Consider the following 18946-nt stretch of genomic DNA (forward strand, 5'->3'; position numbering starts at 1 on the left):
ACACACAAACTGTTCCATATATTTACTCAAATGATTTCTTTTTTTTTGTACCAGTGAAAAAATTCTGCTATGAAGTTGGGCATTTTATGGACAAGAGTCCATGTGGGAATGACTCACTTTTGGAGCATGCTGCAAGTGACCACTTCAAGAGCTGCAGTTTTTGGCTAATCTGTATTGGCTTGATTTTTCTGAGCTAGAGGTTGCTGCTTGGTTCAAATGCAGGGAGTTGTTGCAAAACCATAAGTCAAGATTCATTACCTAAAATGTGACCCCCAAAAAGTATTTTAGGGCAAACAGAAATACAAAGAAAGGCTAAAGTATATAAAAACCATTTGGAAAAAACTGATGCAGGAAGCAAAGTAACAAAAAATGAATAAATTCAGAAAAAATAAAAGCTAACACTAGAGCCTTTTGAGGTACAGCAATTTGAAACCTCATTCATACAGTAAATCGCCATGATTATTACAGGACAGACACGGATTTGGATTCAGAGACAGGGAAATATCCTGTTCATCAGCTTTTGTTTATATGTTACATTATTTAAAATTCCACATGTTCTTTGACAAAAATAGTCCAACCCAAGCAACATGGAAAAAGAAGACAGCAGGCATGGTTAATCATAACATATAATGTTAGAAGCTATTTTTGTGCTAAGAAAAAAAACACAAAGGAATCTCTAAAGACTACCATGCTCTATGCATTTGCATGGAAAAAATCTGTTGTGCAAATGCTGCATGCAATAGAAAGAGAAAACGGCTCAATGTTCGATTAGCATTTAAAAACATGCAGTATGCAAAGTAAACTGGACATTTAAATTTTTAATTCTAGCCTATTTCTTGCATCCCATCAGGAAAGACCAATGCAGTTTTAAAACATGCTAATAAGACTGAAAGGAGAACATTTTAAAAATATAGAAAGAGTTGAAATGCACAGGTGCCAACTATAATATTAATTGGAGTTGACAGCTGAGTTCACAAACAGTCTGCTGTAAATTAGAGAACCTGAGAGCCCCTCTTCTCTTACTCTCAAAGATTATGCGCATAAGGGAATAACAAGCAAACATAATAGTGTTTCTGCACTGCCCCTTGTGAGGACACATTCCTCGATGGTCCTACTGCAGCCTTGTCATACCAAACAATGTGTAAAAATGTGACCCATATGGTCTCCTTTTCAAGAGGGTCTGATTGAGCTATATGGAAGCCATAGCCCACCCACAGAATACAAATAAGGAGAACCACATGTGGGGAGATGAATTAGGTAAACTACACAACATTTTTATTAGATACAATTTCACTTGCCTTGTGGATGGACTGCAAGGTGACACTTTCAAAATAAACTCTGAGCCACAGAAAGAAAAAGATCTCTGGTTGACACAGTGTAAATCAATAAAACATGGAATTACTAAACTAAATGAACAACGGCTATTATTTTGCACAGCTATATTAGACTGAACAAAATGTGATCAAGCCAAGCTTTGTTTCAGTCATCGAAACTGCCTGCAGCCCACAGCAGCAGTAATTGATCACATCAATGATAGTCAAAGTCAAAAATGTTCAGGTTAATTGTGTGGAAGTGTGCATTTGCAGTGTACCCAGCATATTAATCTCCACTAAGGCGGCGAATAAATGTTTAGTTTCACAGTTTGTGAGTATATTTGTGAACAGTTCCAATTCCAATTCATGAACAACTGGTTACATGTGCTTTTTATTTCAAACAGTCTGATTTGCATCACTTGTTTAGAAAATTGATAACTCATAATACTTCAGATGCACTTTAAAATAAACTGGAACAAACTATTGGAAATTAAATTAAATACTCAAAAGGGCCAGAAGCCTTAAGTTTAAAAAAACAAACAAAAAAAAAAACCAGTGTTAAAATCATATGGTGGACTTTGTGTCATGTATGGCAAGGTACCAAGTTTTATCATACAGGGGTGAACAGATATAAATATGTGTTGTGTACAAAAGTCTTAACCCACCCCCCTTTTCTTCATATTTTTCTTGAAAAATGTGAAATAGGTGCAGCAATTTATTAAAACTTCTTCAAATTGACATGGAAATACATCATGTAAGGTTAAAACTCAAAACAAATAAGATTACTTTAGTTGCAGAGGCTTCGTGAAGGAAGCTCCTCTTTGGATCTTGGCTGCCTTTTGTTCTGTTCTCTGTCAAGATGACCACACTGCTTCAATAATGTTAAGGTCTTAGCTCTGGGGAGGCCAATCCATGTCTGGAAGCGTGTTTTTCTATCCACGTATGCTATGACAGTGTGTCTGTCATGCTAAAAAATAAAGCTTTTGCCAAGCGGACCCTTTAAATATGGTATTGTCAAAATGCCAAATTTGGATTAATCACTGCATAAGACTTCTTGCCACAGATTTTCAGTCCAGTTCTTGTGTAATTTAGCATAGCACTGCTTTTTTTCCCCTAAGAATGGGTTCTTGACAGCCACCATTACACTGAGACAAATTCTGATGATGCTTCAGCAAACAGTAGCTGGACCAAATTGAAGACTCAGATGCATCTTTAGGTCCTGTGTCAGGTCTTTTTTTCTTATTTCTTAAGAAAATGACTTTAAGATACTGCTCATCTGTTTATGCCCATCAAACTCTTATCTTTGGCACTTTTTGTAAATTAGATTACTTTTTCTAAGACAAAAAAATAGAAACAAATGATGTGTGTGACAGGCTGCTATTACAATTTAAAACTGGTTCTTTACTTTAAATTGTATGGTTGGCCCAACACTGGTTCATCGCTTCAGCTAGGTGACTTTTTATGCTAGAATGATTCATAGGTCAGGGTTAAGTGGCTTAACAAACAAAACATTCCCCTGAAAGTGGTGAAGTACAAGGACTGGACTGAACTGGCTGAGTGAGAAGGCAGCCAGTGGCCAAAGAAAAATTATGAAAGACTTGAACATTATAAGAAAGTCTGGCTCCTTAGAAGCAAAGTTTAAAGTAAGGAGGGATGGCATGATATTTTTACATTAGACAATACTTTGCTTTTTCTATCCATCCTCTTCTGCTTATCCTTATTAGGGTTGCAGGGGGCTGGAGCATATCCCAGCTTCTTTGCTTTTCCAGTATTTCTAAAATATTTCTTTTTGTGTAGTTTTACCCATTTAGAACCAGCTCCTCTTGACTATGGAAATTTTTTAGACGATGACTGATATGCTTCACTGCACTAAAAGGAATTACATTTTTAAAAAGGAAAAAAGACTGCAACGTTCTGCCTCTTTTAAAAAAAAATAAATCTGTGATTCTAATTTTGTCATCTCTAAGTGGCCACCTCTGTTTGTGGTCTGACAAGATTAATGGCACGTTATAGCAGCTTTTTGTATTTGTTTTTCAGCATGGGTCAAAGCATTTCCTGTGGTGGTGGATTCGTTTACATTAAAATGACCTAAATCCTCAAGCACTTGTGACTTTTGGCCCAGTCAGGTAGGAGCTTCAAGATGATGTCTCCTTAATAAATATATCCTGTTTGCTGAATAAAAGAACATGTTCTTAACAGCTGCTGACATGGATACCTCTGTTTTCTTAATCAGGTAAAGAGGATAAACATGTTTGTGGTAGAAAAAAAATATCAGCACATGGAAACGCATCTCAACATTATGCAACTATGTTTATGTAAAGCCAACAGCATGTTGTGACATATACTATAAACCGAGTGCACGATGCATGAATAATTCACAAGCAACCATTCAGGAAAGGTAAACTACCAGAGGTTGTGACCTTTTTCAGAAGTGGCCACTACAAGTGCGGATCTGATAAATGTCAAGGCACCTCTGACTCACTGCTGGCTGCTTTTGACCGCGGGGGTCTCGGAGGAAAAGGGGCCACTATATTAATCCGCCCCGAGTATGGCAATTGTTACCCTTTCATGTGGTCAAGAGGTTACTGTTGAGGAGGGTTGTGTCATTTTGGAGAACCTAAATAGAAGCTCATTCATAGCAGCTCCTGCATTACAGACAAGGAAGAAATGTAGCTGAATTGGAAAGAATCCATCATATTAAACAGTAGATGGGATTGTTAAGTGCTAGGAGTAATCATGCCAGGCAACAGGCCACAGGAATGCAAATCACCCCTCAAGCCAAGAGTTAAGTTAGCAGGTGGCCTCTTCTATTCACTGAATGTCAACACTCCTTTTCGATGGAGCCCACATAACATCTGGGCAGGCCAGCCACTGCTTTTAATTAAGTGAAATACAGTCACTCAATGTTCTGCCATGTCAGAAAAAATGTTATAAAACAGGGAGGGTGGAGGGGGAAAGTGCAACAGTACATATCCTGTGTTCAGTGAGGGTCAACACAGTTGTGCAAATAAATATTAATCCTTAACCTAATCCCTGCATTTCCAAGACCATTGAAGAGTTCTGCGTAACCATAGTACTTTTTTGGAAAAAGCACATTCCCTCGCACTTTTCGGGAAGTCCTGCTTATCCATGGATGAGTGCACCAACACTCACTCGGTTTTGTTTATGGTTTCCACTTTGTTTCCAAGGTTGAATCTTAGCTCGAAGCAGATGGGCAGTGACAAAATGTGAATTTACAGCATGCCGGTAAGTATATATGTATCAAGCATGTCACATAAATAATATGGTTGATGGGAACTTTCCACCATAATCTGGAAAATGTTGCTTTTCTCTGCTGTCATTCTCATGATAATCACTCTTTTGGGCTGGTATCGGAGGTCACAGCATTGCCTCGCTGGTAGCACTGTACTACTTAGCATTACCGCTCCCTAAGAGCATGTCATCAGGCTCTGTGGGTGTACTTCTAGTTTATATCATACTTGTCAAACATTGATAAATCTGAGACGGTAGTTTGGCAGCAGTGAGTAAAAGATCCACAGAATTCCAAACAGAAATACCTAAAAAACTAAAAAAACAAATAAGAAACAATAAATAATGCATTTATTTCACCAGGGATTTTTTCTTTCTTCTTACAGATTTATAGTTGTGCGTGATAAATGAAGAAAGAAAAGCTGCGAAGTCAATAAAAGCCGAGCAAAGATAAGAGCTTTCAAGTGGTACATTTATTAAATACACAGCACTCTACGTTAAGATACACTACTTTCCAAACATGAGATCGAATATGTGCGGCGCAAAGATGTAACTATGACAAAGTCCACAGAGAAATGAGAAACAGTGTTTATGTAAGAGATAAACATTGTTAAAAAAATAAGCGAACACTCAACATTATACGTGTTTCATTCCAGACTGACATATTCCCTTTCTGAGAACACCAGAGAAAAAAAACTGGCTTGGAAAAGGTGAAACAGTATCAACGCTGAAAGACGGTGACAGCTTGAAAACAGCTTTGGGCAGTTTGGTTTATATTAGAGAACGCTCAGTGTGTTATTTTAATCCTGTGATCCGATTTAATTTGAAATATTTCCAAGAGCCTGTTGAAGTTGAGACGTTAGTGTTAATAGCATAATATGGAGATCCCCCTTGTTAATAAAATGTGCTTGTGTTACAGTATCGCGGGACATTATTCTGTATGCGTCTGTCATGAACGATTACCGTTCTGAACTGGGAATGAACTCATTAAGAAATTAACATTGAAATACAGTGTTTATAGCGTTTGTAGAACACTATGTATAGGAAAAAAAAGGAGAAAAGAAAACAACAGAAGAGGAAGCGATCATAGTGACTCCAGTGAACAGTTTTCTCATAAAAGATATACAGTCCTAACCAATACAAAGTATATGCCAACGGACACAGAAGTTAAATGATAACTGTTGTAAAGTAAAATCAGTATTTTGTCCTAATCATTTAAATATCAAAATATTCAGTGCTATTTTTTTTAAAAAGGAAAATAAATTAATAAAACTCTATATACATAATACTGAACATGACATCACACCTCCAGCAATTCCCATGCCAGACTGCATAAATTAAAATTGGCCTCGCCCGTTAATGGCACCCACAAGACCTAACTACCATATTTCTATATTTCTTCAGGATAACATTTGAGCTGTCATCAAAGTAAAGTACTGATATTGCATTGAGCTTGGTTGGGGCGCAGCATGGTTTTGGCACATTGTCAGGAAACATTAAGTGGACCTATAAATGAGAGCATAAAGTAGAGTTTAAAGAGGTGCAACAGCAGAGAGTTACAAATGGTAAGAACGTTATTAGCTTATAGCCAGACTTTACTGCAACACGCATGCGGGATACACTCTAAAGAATGCTTACCAGAGTTTGCACAATAGCATGATTTGTTGCATTCATGTGTGCGTTGAGTGGAAACGAGCACTCGCCATCACAGTAAAAAGCAGCATAGCCCTCCGGTGCAATGATCCAATCCTTTAGAAAAAGAAGACATTTAGTATACCTGATTGATTATCTCATAATTTGACTAAATGAGTCATTTTTGTGTGATTACCTAACAATTTTTTCATTGTAAGAGATGTCGAATATTTGTGTTTTACCTGCCAACCCAAGTCCCGAAAGCTGACATAAAGCTCGTGCTTCTTACAGGCTTGCTTCTGTTCACTGGTGTTATAATCTGAAAAATAATAGTACTTTTTTTATGACAAGAAATTATTTTTTTAACTTACTACAACATGCTATTATGAATGTATTGCTTTTGGAGTTAATGGATGTTTCAGAGAATTATTAATACACCCAACATTTAAAGTTGAAGTAAAATTCCTTTCATTTATAATGGTAATTGGTGGATAATAAGCATTAATCAATGTGCTGGATTATTTATCGAAATGACAAATATCATGTGTAGCCACTTATAAACAAATTTGTTTCCAAAGTAAGAAATCAAGAAAATACTTTGAGAAGAAGAACAAAGAACAGCAGAACTATGATTGAGACTGTGTCAGCTCCCAAAAAGACAAATAACAAACTAAAAACCAGCAACAAACAACTTAAACATAAACAGTTACAAAGAAAGAACAATACAGTATCCACATCTGAACCAAAGAGTAAAACAGTGAAATGTGGATTATTAAATATTAGGTCTCTCTCCTCCAAGTCTCTGTTAGTACATGACTTAATAATTGATCAACAAACTGATTTACTCTGCCTTACAGAAACCTGGTTGCAGCAGGATGATTCTGTTAGTTTAAATGAATCAACACCCCCGAGCCATTCTAACTACCAGAAACCTCGAAGCACAGGCCGAGGGGGCGGTGTGGCAGCAATTTTTCACACCAGCCTATTAATTAATGAAAGACCAAGACAGACTTTTAATTCATTTGAAAGCCTGATGCTTAACATTGTCCACCCCAGCTGTGAAACTCAGAAACCAGTCTTACTTGTTATCATCTATCGTCCACCTGGGCCTTACACAGAGTTTCTGTCTGATTTCTCAGACTTTATATCTAATTTAGTTCTGAGCTCAGATAAAATAATTATTGTGGGTGATTTTAACATCCATGTAGATGCTAAAAATGACAGCCTCAACATGGCATTTAATCTGTTATTAGACTGAATTGGTTTCTCTCAAAATGTAAAAGAACCCACCCACCACTTTAATCACACTCTAGATCTTGTTTTAACATATGGCATAGAAACTGAACATTTAACAGTATTTTCTGAAAACCCTCCTGTCTGATCATTTCCTGATAACATTTACATTTACAATAATTGATTACACAGTGGTGGAGAGTAGACTTTATCAAAGTAGATGTCTTTCTGAAAGCGCTGTAACTAAGTTTAAGAATATAATCCACCCACTGTTATCATCTTCAATGCCCTGTACCAACACAGAGCAAAGCAGCTATCTGAACGCTACCCCAACAGAGGTCGATTATCTTGTTAATAATTTCACCTCCTCACTACATATGACTCTGGATACTGTAGCTCGCTCCAGTGAAAACTAAGGTCTCTAATCAGAAGTACCTGACTCTGTGGTATAATTCTCAAACACGTACCCTAAAGCAGATGACTCGTAATCTGGAGAGGAAATGGCGTGTCACAAATTTAGAGGATCATCATTTAGCCTGGAGAAATAGTTTGCTGCTTTATAAGAAAGCCCCCCGCAAAGCCAGAACATCTTACTATTCATCACTGATTGAAGAAAATAAAAACAACCCCAGGTTTCTCTTCAGCACTGTAGCCAGGCTGACAAAAAGTCAGAGCTCTTTTGAGCCAACAATCCCTTTAACGTTAACTAGTAATGACTTCATGAACTTCTTCACAAGTAAAATTTTTAGAGAAAAAATTACCAATAATCATCCCACAGATGTAATATTATCTACAGCTACTCTTAGTACCATTGATGTTAAGTTAGACTCTTTTTCTCTAATTGATCTTTCTAAGTTAACTTCAATAATTACGTCCTCCAAACCATCAACGTGTCTTTTAGACCCCATTCCTACAAAACTGCTCAAAGAAGTCCTGCCATTAATTAATTCTTCGATCTTAAATATGATCAACCTATCTCTAATAATCGGCTATGTACCACAAGCCTTCAAGCTGGCTGTAGTTAAACCTTTACTCAAAAAGCCATCTCTAGACCCAGCAGTCTTAGCTAATTATAGGCTAATCTCCAACCTTCCTTTCATATCAAAAATCCTTGAAAGAGTAGTTGTCAAACAACTAACAGATCATCTGCAGAGGAATGGTTTATTTGAAGAGTTTCAGTCAGGTTTCAGAGCTCAGCACAGCACAGAAACAGCTTTAGTGAAGGTTACAAATGATCTTCTTATGGCCTCTGACTCATCTCTGTGCTTGTCCTGCTAGACCTCAGTGCAGCATTAGATACTGCTGACCATAATATCCTATTAGAGCAATTAGAACATGCTGTAGGTATTACAGGTACTGTGCTGCAGTGGTTTGTATCATATCTATCTAATAGACTCCAGTTTGTTCATGTAAATGGAGAGTCCTCTTCACACACTGAGGTTAATTATGGAGTTCCACAGGGTTCAGTGCTCGGACCAATTCTGTTTACATTATACATGCTTCCCTTAGGCAGTATCATTAGAAGACATAGCATACATTTTCACTGCTATGAAGATGACACCCAGCTCTATCTGTCCATGAAGCCAGATAACACACACCAATTAGTTAAACTGCAGGAATGTTTTAAAGACATAAAGACCTGGATGGCCGCTAACTTTCTGCTTCTTAATTCAGATAAAACTGAGGTTATTGTACTCGGCCCTGAAAATCTTAGAAATATGGTATCTAACCAGATTCTTACTCTGGATGACATTACCTTGGCCTCCAGTAACGCTGTGAGGAACCTTGGAGTCATTTTTGACCAAGACATGTCCTTCAATGCACATATTAAACAAATATGTAAGACTGCTTTCTTCCATTTGTGCAACATCTCTAAAATTAGAAATATCCTCTCTCAGAGTGACGCTGAAAAACTAGTTCATGCATTTATTACTTCCAGGCTGGACTACTGTAATTCATTATTATCAGGATGTCCAAAAAACTCACTGAAAAGCCTTCAGCTAATCCAAAATGCTGCAGCAAGAGTCCTGACAGGGACTAGAAAGAGAGAGCATATTTCTCCTGTTTTGGCTTCCCTTCATTGGCTTCCTGTTAAATCCAGAATTGAATTCAAAATCCTGCTCCTCACATACAAGGTCTTAAATAATCAGGCCCCATCTTATCTTTATGACCTTGTAGTACCATATCACCCTATTATAGCACTTCGCTCTCGCTCTGCAGGCCTACTTGTTGTTCCTAGAGTATTTAAAAGTAGAATGGGAGGGAGAGCCTTCAGTTTTCAGGCCCCTCTTCTGTGGAACCAGCTTCCAGTTTGGATTCGGGAGACAGACACTATCTCTACTTTCAAGATTAGGCTTAAAACTTTCCTTTTTTCTAAAGCATATAGTTAGGGCTGGACCAGGTGACCCTGAATCCTCCCTTAGTTATGCTGCAATAGACGTAGGCTGCCGGGGGATTCCCATGATGCATTGAGTTTTTCCTTTCCAGTCACCTTTCTCACTCACTATGTATTAACAGACCCCTCTGCATTGAATCATATCTGTTATTAACCTCTGTCTCTCTTCCACAGCATGTCTTTTATCCTGTCTTCCTTCTCTCACCCCAACCGGTCGCAGCAGATGGCCGCCCCTCCCTGAGCCTGGTTCTGCCGGAGGTTTCTTCCTGTTAAAAGGGAGTTTTTCCTTCCCACTGTCACCAAAGTGCTTGCTCATAGGGGGTCATATGATTGTTGGGCTTTTCTCTGTATCTATGAAGCGCCTTGAGGCGACTTTTGTTGTGATTTGGCGCTATATAAATAAAATTGAATTGAATTGAATTTTAAGCCCACTTACCTCCAGTTTTTGGTGCCTTTGAGGATTGTTGTTGATTATTCAATTTATTGCGATTGTGGTTCTTTTTTTTCCCACCAGCAGCTCTGACTGAGCGAAGCAACACCCCGCTGGCCTTGAAGAAAGCAACCAGGAACGGCTGTTTGGACTGGGGCCCGTTCCTCCCGATGATTCCAGCAGATTTCATGTTTATACTTCGTCCTTTAAAAAAATAAAAAGGTAAATAAAACTTTTAAAACAACATTTAATCTCAATGGGTAGTTTTAGAAATTTATGACTGCTTTCAGAGTAAGTACAAATACAAAAACCAGGTCAGCTCATCTTAATTTTTTTGATTTATGGCAATTAATTGGTGGGAATTGGTGATAAATAATCATAATCCAAACACTGCCAGACATTTGACCTGATGTCACATAAAACATTTTTGTAAAATCAAATGCAGACATTGTGGATTGTCTTGAAAGGTGAAGTTGACCTTTTAAAAGTCTAGGAGTTTAAAATAAATCTAAAGCGATTACAAGAGAAAAAAAAGTAATGGAAAGAAAAACTGAACTCCACTTGCCATCTACAGTTTCCACACAGAGTTGCAGGCCCAGGTTCTGCTGTGGATTCATCACCCAGTGGTTACTGGTAGCTGTTATGTCAAACACTAGCCAGCCTCCATCAGATGCCTGGACCTTTTTGGAGTCAAGTAAGAACGTCTCTGCATCTCTAAAAAGTCAATGAAAATAATGTCATGAACATCTGCACTAAATAAGCTACAGTTAAAATGAGCAAAAACAGCTGGTGCATATATCACTGGCTACTTTGTTAGGCACATCCATTCAGCTGCTTGTTAACACAACTGTCTAATCAGACATTCACGTGGCAGCAACTGAGAGAATTCAATCATGGTAAAGACAACCTGCTGAAATTCAAACCGATTCAGAATGGGGAAGAAAAGCGACTGAGATCAGAGAAGAATGGCCATAAACGCAAACGCAACTCAAATAACCATTTCTTAAAACCAAGCTAACCAAAAGAACTTGTCTGCGTGCACAAAAATTGGACAACAGAAAATTCCATCCCACCTAGTATCTGCAGCCTACCTGAATATTGTTGCTGACCATCCCTTTATGACCTCAATGTATCCAGCTTTCTGTCTATACTCCCTTTCCCCTTACCCTCCAACTGGTCATGACACTTTCTTCAGTTTCTTCCTATGAAAAAGGAGTTTTTTTATTCCCACTCTCACAAAGTGCTTGCTTATAGGAGATTGTCTGATTTTGCTGTAGGATATTTACCCTGGCATAAAGCACCCTGAGGTGACTGTCGATGTGATTTGGCACTAAACCTGAATTAAATTGAATTGAACCTAATTGAATTGAATCTTCTGATAGCTGCTTTCAACAGGATAAAGGACCATGTCACAGAGCTCAGACTGTTTAAAACTCGTTTCTTGAACATGACAATGAGTTCACTGTACTCAAATTGCCTTCAGAGACACCAGATCTTAATCCAACAGGGCACCTCTGGGATGCGATGGAATGAAAGATTGGCATCATAGATGTTCAGCTGACAAATCTGCATCACCCGTGTAATCATATCAATATGGACCAAAATGTCTGAGAAAATAAAGTGGCTGGTGAGTGCACATGTACTTGGCATTATTTTCTAGAACATGTAGACTGAATCTTATCATGACTGAGTACTTTATTCCAAACTCTGTGGCAACTCTTCCCTCCCTCCTTTGGAAATCAAACATTTTCATTCTTTTTCCCCCCATATGTGTACTTGCAAAGATATATAATGACTTTAATTTGTGTGATTTCTTTTGGGTTATTTTTTTTCTTTCTCTTGTTTGTCTGATTTGTTATGTTTTTATGCTTTTCCTGATAATGAATAAAAACTTTGGTCTGGAAGAGTGTTAAACTCGTTACTGTGTGCTGGACCTGAAAAGAAAGCGGTGCTTTTGTTGGAAAAACCTTTCACTAGTAATAAATAGCAGAGTCGTGGGGCACAGGGTTTGCCAGTACTTCAGAACTTTCAGGAGCTATGAATCATGCATATCAGCTGTTTTTCTTTTGCTGTTTTTTAACATAAGCTTGACATAAGGCCTCAATCAACTCAAAGTTGAAAAAAAAAAAAGCCCTACTTCCTAATTTGCATTGGATTCCTTTCAAGTTGCAGATCAGATAAAGCAGAGCCTGTTACGTTTTTGTGGTTGCCTGATGCTGGTCAGAGACAACCAAGATTTTCCGTCAGTCCTTCAGGAACCATTTATGTCTTTATTGCAGGTGTAATAAAAATCAAGCATAATCTTTATGCATGACATACTTCTAAACTTCCTTTTTGACTTTTGTAGCTTTTAGCTTATTTCCTGTGATAATTTAGCCTGAGTAGGTATAGGTTTGTAGCTGTATCCAAGAGTGCAAATGTTTATCCTACATTTTAATCTGGGGTCACTAGAGAATGTGACTGAACACCAAAGCTGAGTGGTAACTGTTCAGACTGCTCTGTGTTTAACAAACTATGTTCACAAGTCAATATTTTCCATTAGGAATTCATGTTCAGCAGTAAAGTTCAGTACCAGAGCAGGTGTGACTCTGAGATAGGTGTGCAGTTGTCTGAAACTACAAGTACTCTGACTTTAAGTATACATTTGACAACCTGTATGGATACGAAGCAGAGCATTTTCACATAGTTGCTTTTGTTTCTGTGTTTCATTAACTCAGTGAAGACACTAGCAAGTAAACATAAACCCTGCAAGTTTAAAATAGCAAAATAAGTTGTGCTGTTATAAATTTTAAAAAACAGCTTAAAGTTCAAAGAACTTATTAGTCCTCAAATACATACATAAAGTGTATTCTGGTTACAGACTCCACAGACTTCCCCAATACCAGCATCTTATATACAGTGTTATTCTCATGCACTATTTAACACATTATCTCTATCACTGGCCATTGCTTTTACTGAACTTTTATTATTTTAAGTAAATGGCAGAACATGTGGACAGGAAACATTTTTTTTAGTGGGATTTGATTTTCTAAGCTTTATATTGTCAGTCTCTTAAACCCCTAAAATACCCTAACAAAATGGTTTTAAATTTGCTACAGAGACCACAACCTGTTCAATCTGTGCTAAACTGATTTTGTTGAATGGGCCAAATGAGAACCACTGGCAATCATGAGTATTTATATAATCAGCATTTTGTAGAAACTTAGTAGAGGTTTGTGGCACAACTTCACCCGCTTCCAACGTACAAGGTGAAGAGGATATGGTTTAAAAGGGGGTCAGACCTCCAGCAACTTGTGTAGTATATAAAACAACATTAAGGGCACAGGCTGAAACTCGTCTGTGTCTATAAGCAGCATTCTGCCTAACGTGCTGGAGGCAAACACAAAAGAATCTGTATGGCTTTACAAATGAACCCTACTCATACTGTAACTGCATTTAAGCTTTTATGATGACAGAAAAATCCAGAAAACTGTTCTCTAAGATTTCAGTCACTGTGAAAGACTCGTACCTGTTTGTGAGCACTAATTCAAATACACTATTCTCCATGAAAGCATGTGTGAAAACATGAACTGAGCATTCTTCCCCTTTAAGATGGTAGAGTCCATTGACTTGGACCTTTTCAAAGCCCCGGAGGGCCATATCTTCCCTTCAATCACCCACACACATTTTTGGCAAGCAAATGTGGGCCCACTTTTAAGTGCACCCTTGTGTATTCAGCTATGTCTTGCTTTAAACTTCCGGAATATTGTTAAGACAGGCAGGTGGCGGGCATAACAGTGACCACGGGAGCACCCTAGGGAGCCTCCAACCCCCTCCCGATACGGGCCCTCGTGGTTTCATCTGGGACACAGCCAGCTTGGCAGGCAACACAAGACGAGTGATAACTGACGGACCTTCCAAGCTTCATAAGTGGCCAACTTGCTAATGGAGTTCTCTTTATCCGTGAACTATATTTGTAAGGCAGACATGGTGCGAATGAAGGAGAGCAGAGTTTGAGATGGGAGGATGTGCTTTGCAAGTGGAAAGTTTCAACCCCCGACAGACAATGGCCATTATGAAATAAGATACAAATCGAGATGCAAATAGTTTTAAATAGTTCTCACTTTTTGCAGTAGCGGCTACTTCATTCTGCTTTTTCACTACAAGGAAGAAGCTTCCAGCCTGTTTTACATTTCACTAAACCTTTAAATAACTGAGAACAAACTTAACATAGGTCCTTTGTCTTTGTTCTTTTTTTTTAAAAGACTGACTCACTTTATGACTCATTTTCCCCCTTGTTTATCTACAATAATTTTATGCCCATAAAATGAAGCAGTAAGTCCTTTAAACTGTAATCCAAGAAGTGCTGGGACATTTTTAGTTAAATGCAAGTAGCAGCATTAGTAAAAAGAACACTTTCATGAGTTTACTAAAGCAGCAAACACCAACTGGTTGAGGTAAAGCATTTTAGTTACACATTGCTGGACACTTTAAGCTATCGTTATGTAATAAAAATATCAGAAATTATTTAGAGATTACCCAGTTAAACAGTTCAGGACTACAGAGGTACAATCACATTTAATATGAACATTTAATACATAGTTGTGGTTGGTCTGGCACTTACTTGTTTTGATACTCTTTGATGACTTGATATATGGTCACCTTCAGGGTAATATTGTCGTAGCGGCCATGACTACGGTCCTTATAGATCCTAAACTCAGCTGCAGTCACTGCCTCCCCGTCCGGTATTTGAGTCAGATCAAAACGGAACTCCTTGTAGTGTCTTCGTTGGTGAGAAAAATCTTTATCTTTCTCCACTGGAAAAGAAAATACTTTATGACAAAGTTGATTTCTACCGGGAAGAAAAGTTGATGAAAAAAAAAAATATATATATATAAATGTATGAGTTCACCTCCTGAACTGCTTCTTAAGCTGTTTAAAGGAGAAAATATGCCAGCATCAATGCGCAGGAAAAAAGTGTAATTTATCACATCTTCTTTCACATTCAAGGTCCAATCCAAACATTTTGACTACCAACAAAAGCACTTTCCAGTTCATTAAATCAGTCAACTCAATACAGGTAGCAGTTCCCAGACAGGCCCTCTACTGTGTGCCTAACTGCATTCTCTGGCCATGATGAATGGGCTGTCAGTTAAGAAAAACAGGCTGATTTCAATTAAAGACACTTTCGTCTGCTCCTCAAGTAAGAAAAAGAGCAGACAGGATTCTTCAGCATCACATGAGTGTCTACTCTGACCTCTTTTCTGACCTCATTCTGACCTCTGCTAGGCTTCATAAAAAGTAGCTAACCCTTAAGCTTGAAAGTAAAATATTTCTAATATAACAGATAATATAAGATTACTTTTTAAGGCTCGTCTTTTTTTTTTTTTTAATCGGTGGATTTGTTTTATACCTATGTGGAGACAAGTGGAGGATATGCACAGCTTCTATTTTTTTTTCCTAAGGGGAAGCATCTGATTTATATATATATATATATATATATATATATATATATATATATATATATATATATATATATATATATATATATATATGTCCTCAATTTCAGCATCAAAGAGCTCCAGTGTACCTACATTAGGGACATGCTGACAAAGTGACCTCGGCCATCTCTCACCTCCACCTGGTAGCAGAGTAAAGGCATGTGGCTGAGGTCAGCGGATGTTCTGGCATCCACGGTGATATCATGCAGTGCATTTCCCTGATATTTTATCGAGAGGGAACGCCTGCCGTTACTTAGCACAAACAGGTCAGAGGTCAGCTCTGACTTTTACCCACTGAGCGCGTTCCATTATATTAGCCACGGGTGGTAATCTGAAACAGAAGTGTCACTGAGAACACAGAGCATTTACCTTTGAAATAGCAAAATATTAAATAAAAATGTAAGATATCAGTTTTATTCAGCTGGTTCTAACTGGGCTGTAATGAAATTATCAAATGACTGATGTTTTATTAATAAAAGCCCCCCTTTTTATGCTGTCTTGTGTGTTTGGATGTTTGAATAGCTGGCTTCTTATTGATACTAGCGTAAGCATATTAAACCGCATAAAATGCCACATAGACATTTTAAAACAGTTGAGGTCAGTAGCTATATGTGAGTGTACTGTAATAAAGACAGAGCCCCATTGAACACTCCACTGACAGTCTCCAGAATGAGAGCAGAGCCTTCAAGCCTGACAGTGTACATGCCCTGGTGTAGCGGTAAGTGGAAACAGATGGGCTGAGACCAAGGTGAGGGAATAATGTTACAAGCAAGTCTCCACAAATTCGCTTTGTATTTTGGAAAATACAATCCTTAAAGAATAAAATAGTGAAACTTTGTAGATGATATGTTACAGGGATTTGTTTTTAAATATTCAGTTCTGCAGGACTGTGTAATATTTTGATTAATATTGCGAATATTTTTAATGTCATGATGGAATAATAAATGGTACAAATAGCACAAATATTATGAAAGGGGCTTGTGGTTTCTCTTAGTGACAGAACCTCAGATATGAGTATCAGTCAGTATCACCCTCTTTTAACAACAGGAAATAATTTAGGCCAATTTTCTCAAGGTCAGACAGTCATCTGATAAGTCGCTGTGAACTGCTGGGTTAAGGGTCGCAGCTACCGAACAAACACAATCATTATACATAAAAGCGACTTCAGAAAAAAATAGAAAGCAGCACAAATTGATGGGTCAAAACGTTCAGCTCGATTGTGTTAAATACAAAATATTTAACAGGAGTCTGTAGCAACCCCTCGGTACTCTGAAAATGACTGATGTCTGACGACGAACTTTATTTTTTTACATTTAGATGCACAAATGTCTTTTCAAAAATTATAAATCTTGAATTTGCTCCTCGGCAAGTTTCGTATGAGAGCTTGCACAGGTTTCTCTAAAAAAATATTGTACGTGTGTCCGGTTATTTTCCAGAAATAAGTGGTAATATTTTTCATCCCAAAAAGCAGGCTCGTTCAGCTTATGTTGGTGTTTTAAGATTTGCCTTAATGTCATCTATAATAAGAGAAATAAAAAGTTTAAAATCCCTCACTTATCTCTGTCGAGGAAATAGAAATCTAGTGAAAGATGAATAAGTCAATTTCTTTCAGTGTCCGTGATAACCAAGAATCACCTGCACATAATCCCGATGTATATATTGATTTATAGCACGTGTGGATATTGATCCCGTTTTAATGACACTTACCCAAATTGACAAAACTCATAACCATGTCGGCGTCATTGAGAAAGTTGGTGTCTTGCGCTGTGGTGAGTGCGGGGCTGTGGCCTACGAGAGGGGCCGCTCGGTAAGGCTGTGCCACACGGGAGTAGCCGGCATGCTGGGGGTTGTAGTAACTTTTCCTAGAGTGCCCTTGAGCCTTGGCACTAAAGCTCTTCCCTGCGCTCTCCTGCACGCCCTCCTCCTCATCCACGGCCATGGCGTTGTACAGGTCTAGCATGAACAGCGGCGCGGAGGACGCCTGCTTCCCGGGAGAGAAGGGCCTGGGACGGTGAGGCAAGCCCAGGATGGAGAGGATCTCTCTCTGTATCTCCCTGCGCTCGTGATTGCGCAACCTCCTGTAAATAAAACTGGAGTGCACATGATTGTCACTTAAAACGCAATGCACGCACGACAGGAAACTCAAACAGCTCCACGCAAGTCCAAGTACGGCACGGTTCAAAGGTGTAAGCGCTGTCATCTTGACAAATCAGCTCACTTTGAGATGTGAAGATGAACTACATCGCACTCAGTGAAGGGAGAGAAAAAAGCGTAACAATTTATGCTATAGTTGTGCCAACACGGAATCATAGACTTTCCATATTAGCCAGAGGCACCACAACTTTCACGGTGGTAACTGAGGAGGCTTTTAGCAGTCTGCCCTTCTACAAATGAGGTATCAGCTTGCAGAAAAATCGCCGCTCCTCTCCTGTGTGCGAGCTTCCTCCAGCAGCAGTATTTACGCCTCCAGGATCCATCCGAAGTCTCAGCCACACCAAGTATTTATGGAGCTGTGTGACCCCGTCCCGCACCTTACTCCTTTGTGATGAAAAAACGTGTAGGTACGCCCATAACGTCGGGGGATAACCTGGAGTTTCCAAGTGGATGAAATGTGTTGAACTGTGTCAAAATTAAGCAGAGAGAAGCACTCGACTCATGCCCCGGCGCGCATTTTTCTTTCCCCCCCTCTCTCTCACTTTTTTTCCTCCCCACTGAGAATGTGTATTGGGGCTAGTTGCCCTTTGAGTCCACCCCACACTCCTCAGCTTTTGTTTTTGCATCCTCCTCTAGCGGCCGCAATAAAACTTCAGCCAGGTCCCATGATGAATGTGGCGACTCAGGAGTGTAAAAGGAGACACTTGAAATCCGAGAGGCCTTCCTAACGAGTGAAAGAATAATGACAGAGCCTTTTAATCACCTCAAGTTATTGAAGGCTTCATAAAAGAGGGTTTCAGCTGCATCCACCGCAAAACAACGAGGGTCATGTTTTTATCATGCATGGAGGATTCACAGGTATGGAAATATTAAATACACTAACAAACAAGGAGAATATAGTAAAGCCATAATTCAGGACGGGAGGAGATAAAGGCCTGCTGTAAACCACATACCGCACGTGGTTATATGCTTTAATTTAAAATTACATCATTTCACTCAACAGCAAGAATTAAACATGAGTATTTAAGTTTATTGCAGAAAGCTTCACCCTCATGGGACA

At 38.6% G+C, this 18946-nt stretch overlaps 1 protein-coding gene across 1 annotated transcript; it reads right to left on the reverse strand.

Moving 5' to 3' along the window:
• Positions 1-4757: 4757 nt before the first annotated feature.
• Positions 4758-18406, reverse strand: bmp5 (bone morphogenetic protein 5). Its single transcript, XM_085297068.1, has 7 exons — positions 17440-18406; positions 14856-15048; positions 10818-10966; positions 10259-10456; positions 6437-6513; positions 6201-6311; positions 4758-6068 (listed from the first exon to the last, which is right to left on the reverse strand). The coding sequence occupies exons 1-7, from the start codon at positions 17930-17932 to the stop codon at positions 5919-5921; spliced, it is 1371 nt and encodes a 456-aa protein (XP_085153194.1). The 5' UTR covers positions 17933-18406; the 3' UTR covers positions 4758-5918.
• Positions 18407-18946: the final 540 nt, after the last annotated feature.

The sequence above is a fragment of the Mchenga conophoros genome, linkage group LG13, assembly GCF_057382185.1.
Source record: "Mchenga conophoros isolate Kocher_MC1m ecotype Shallow Benthic linkage group LG13, M_conophoros_male_GT1.1, whole genome shotgun sequence".
In the NCBI taxonomy this organism is placed as follows: domain Eukaryota; kingdom Metazoa; phylum Chordata; class Actinopteri; order Cichliformes; family Cichlidae; genus Mchenga; species Mchenga conophoros.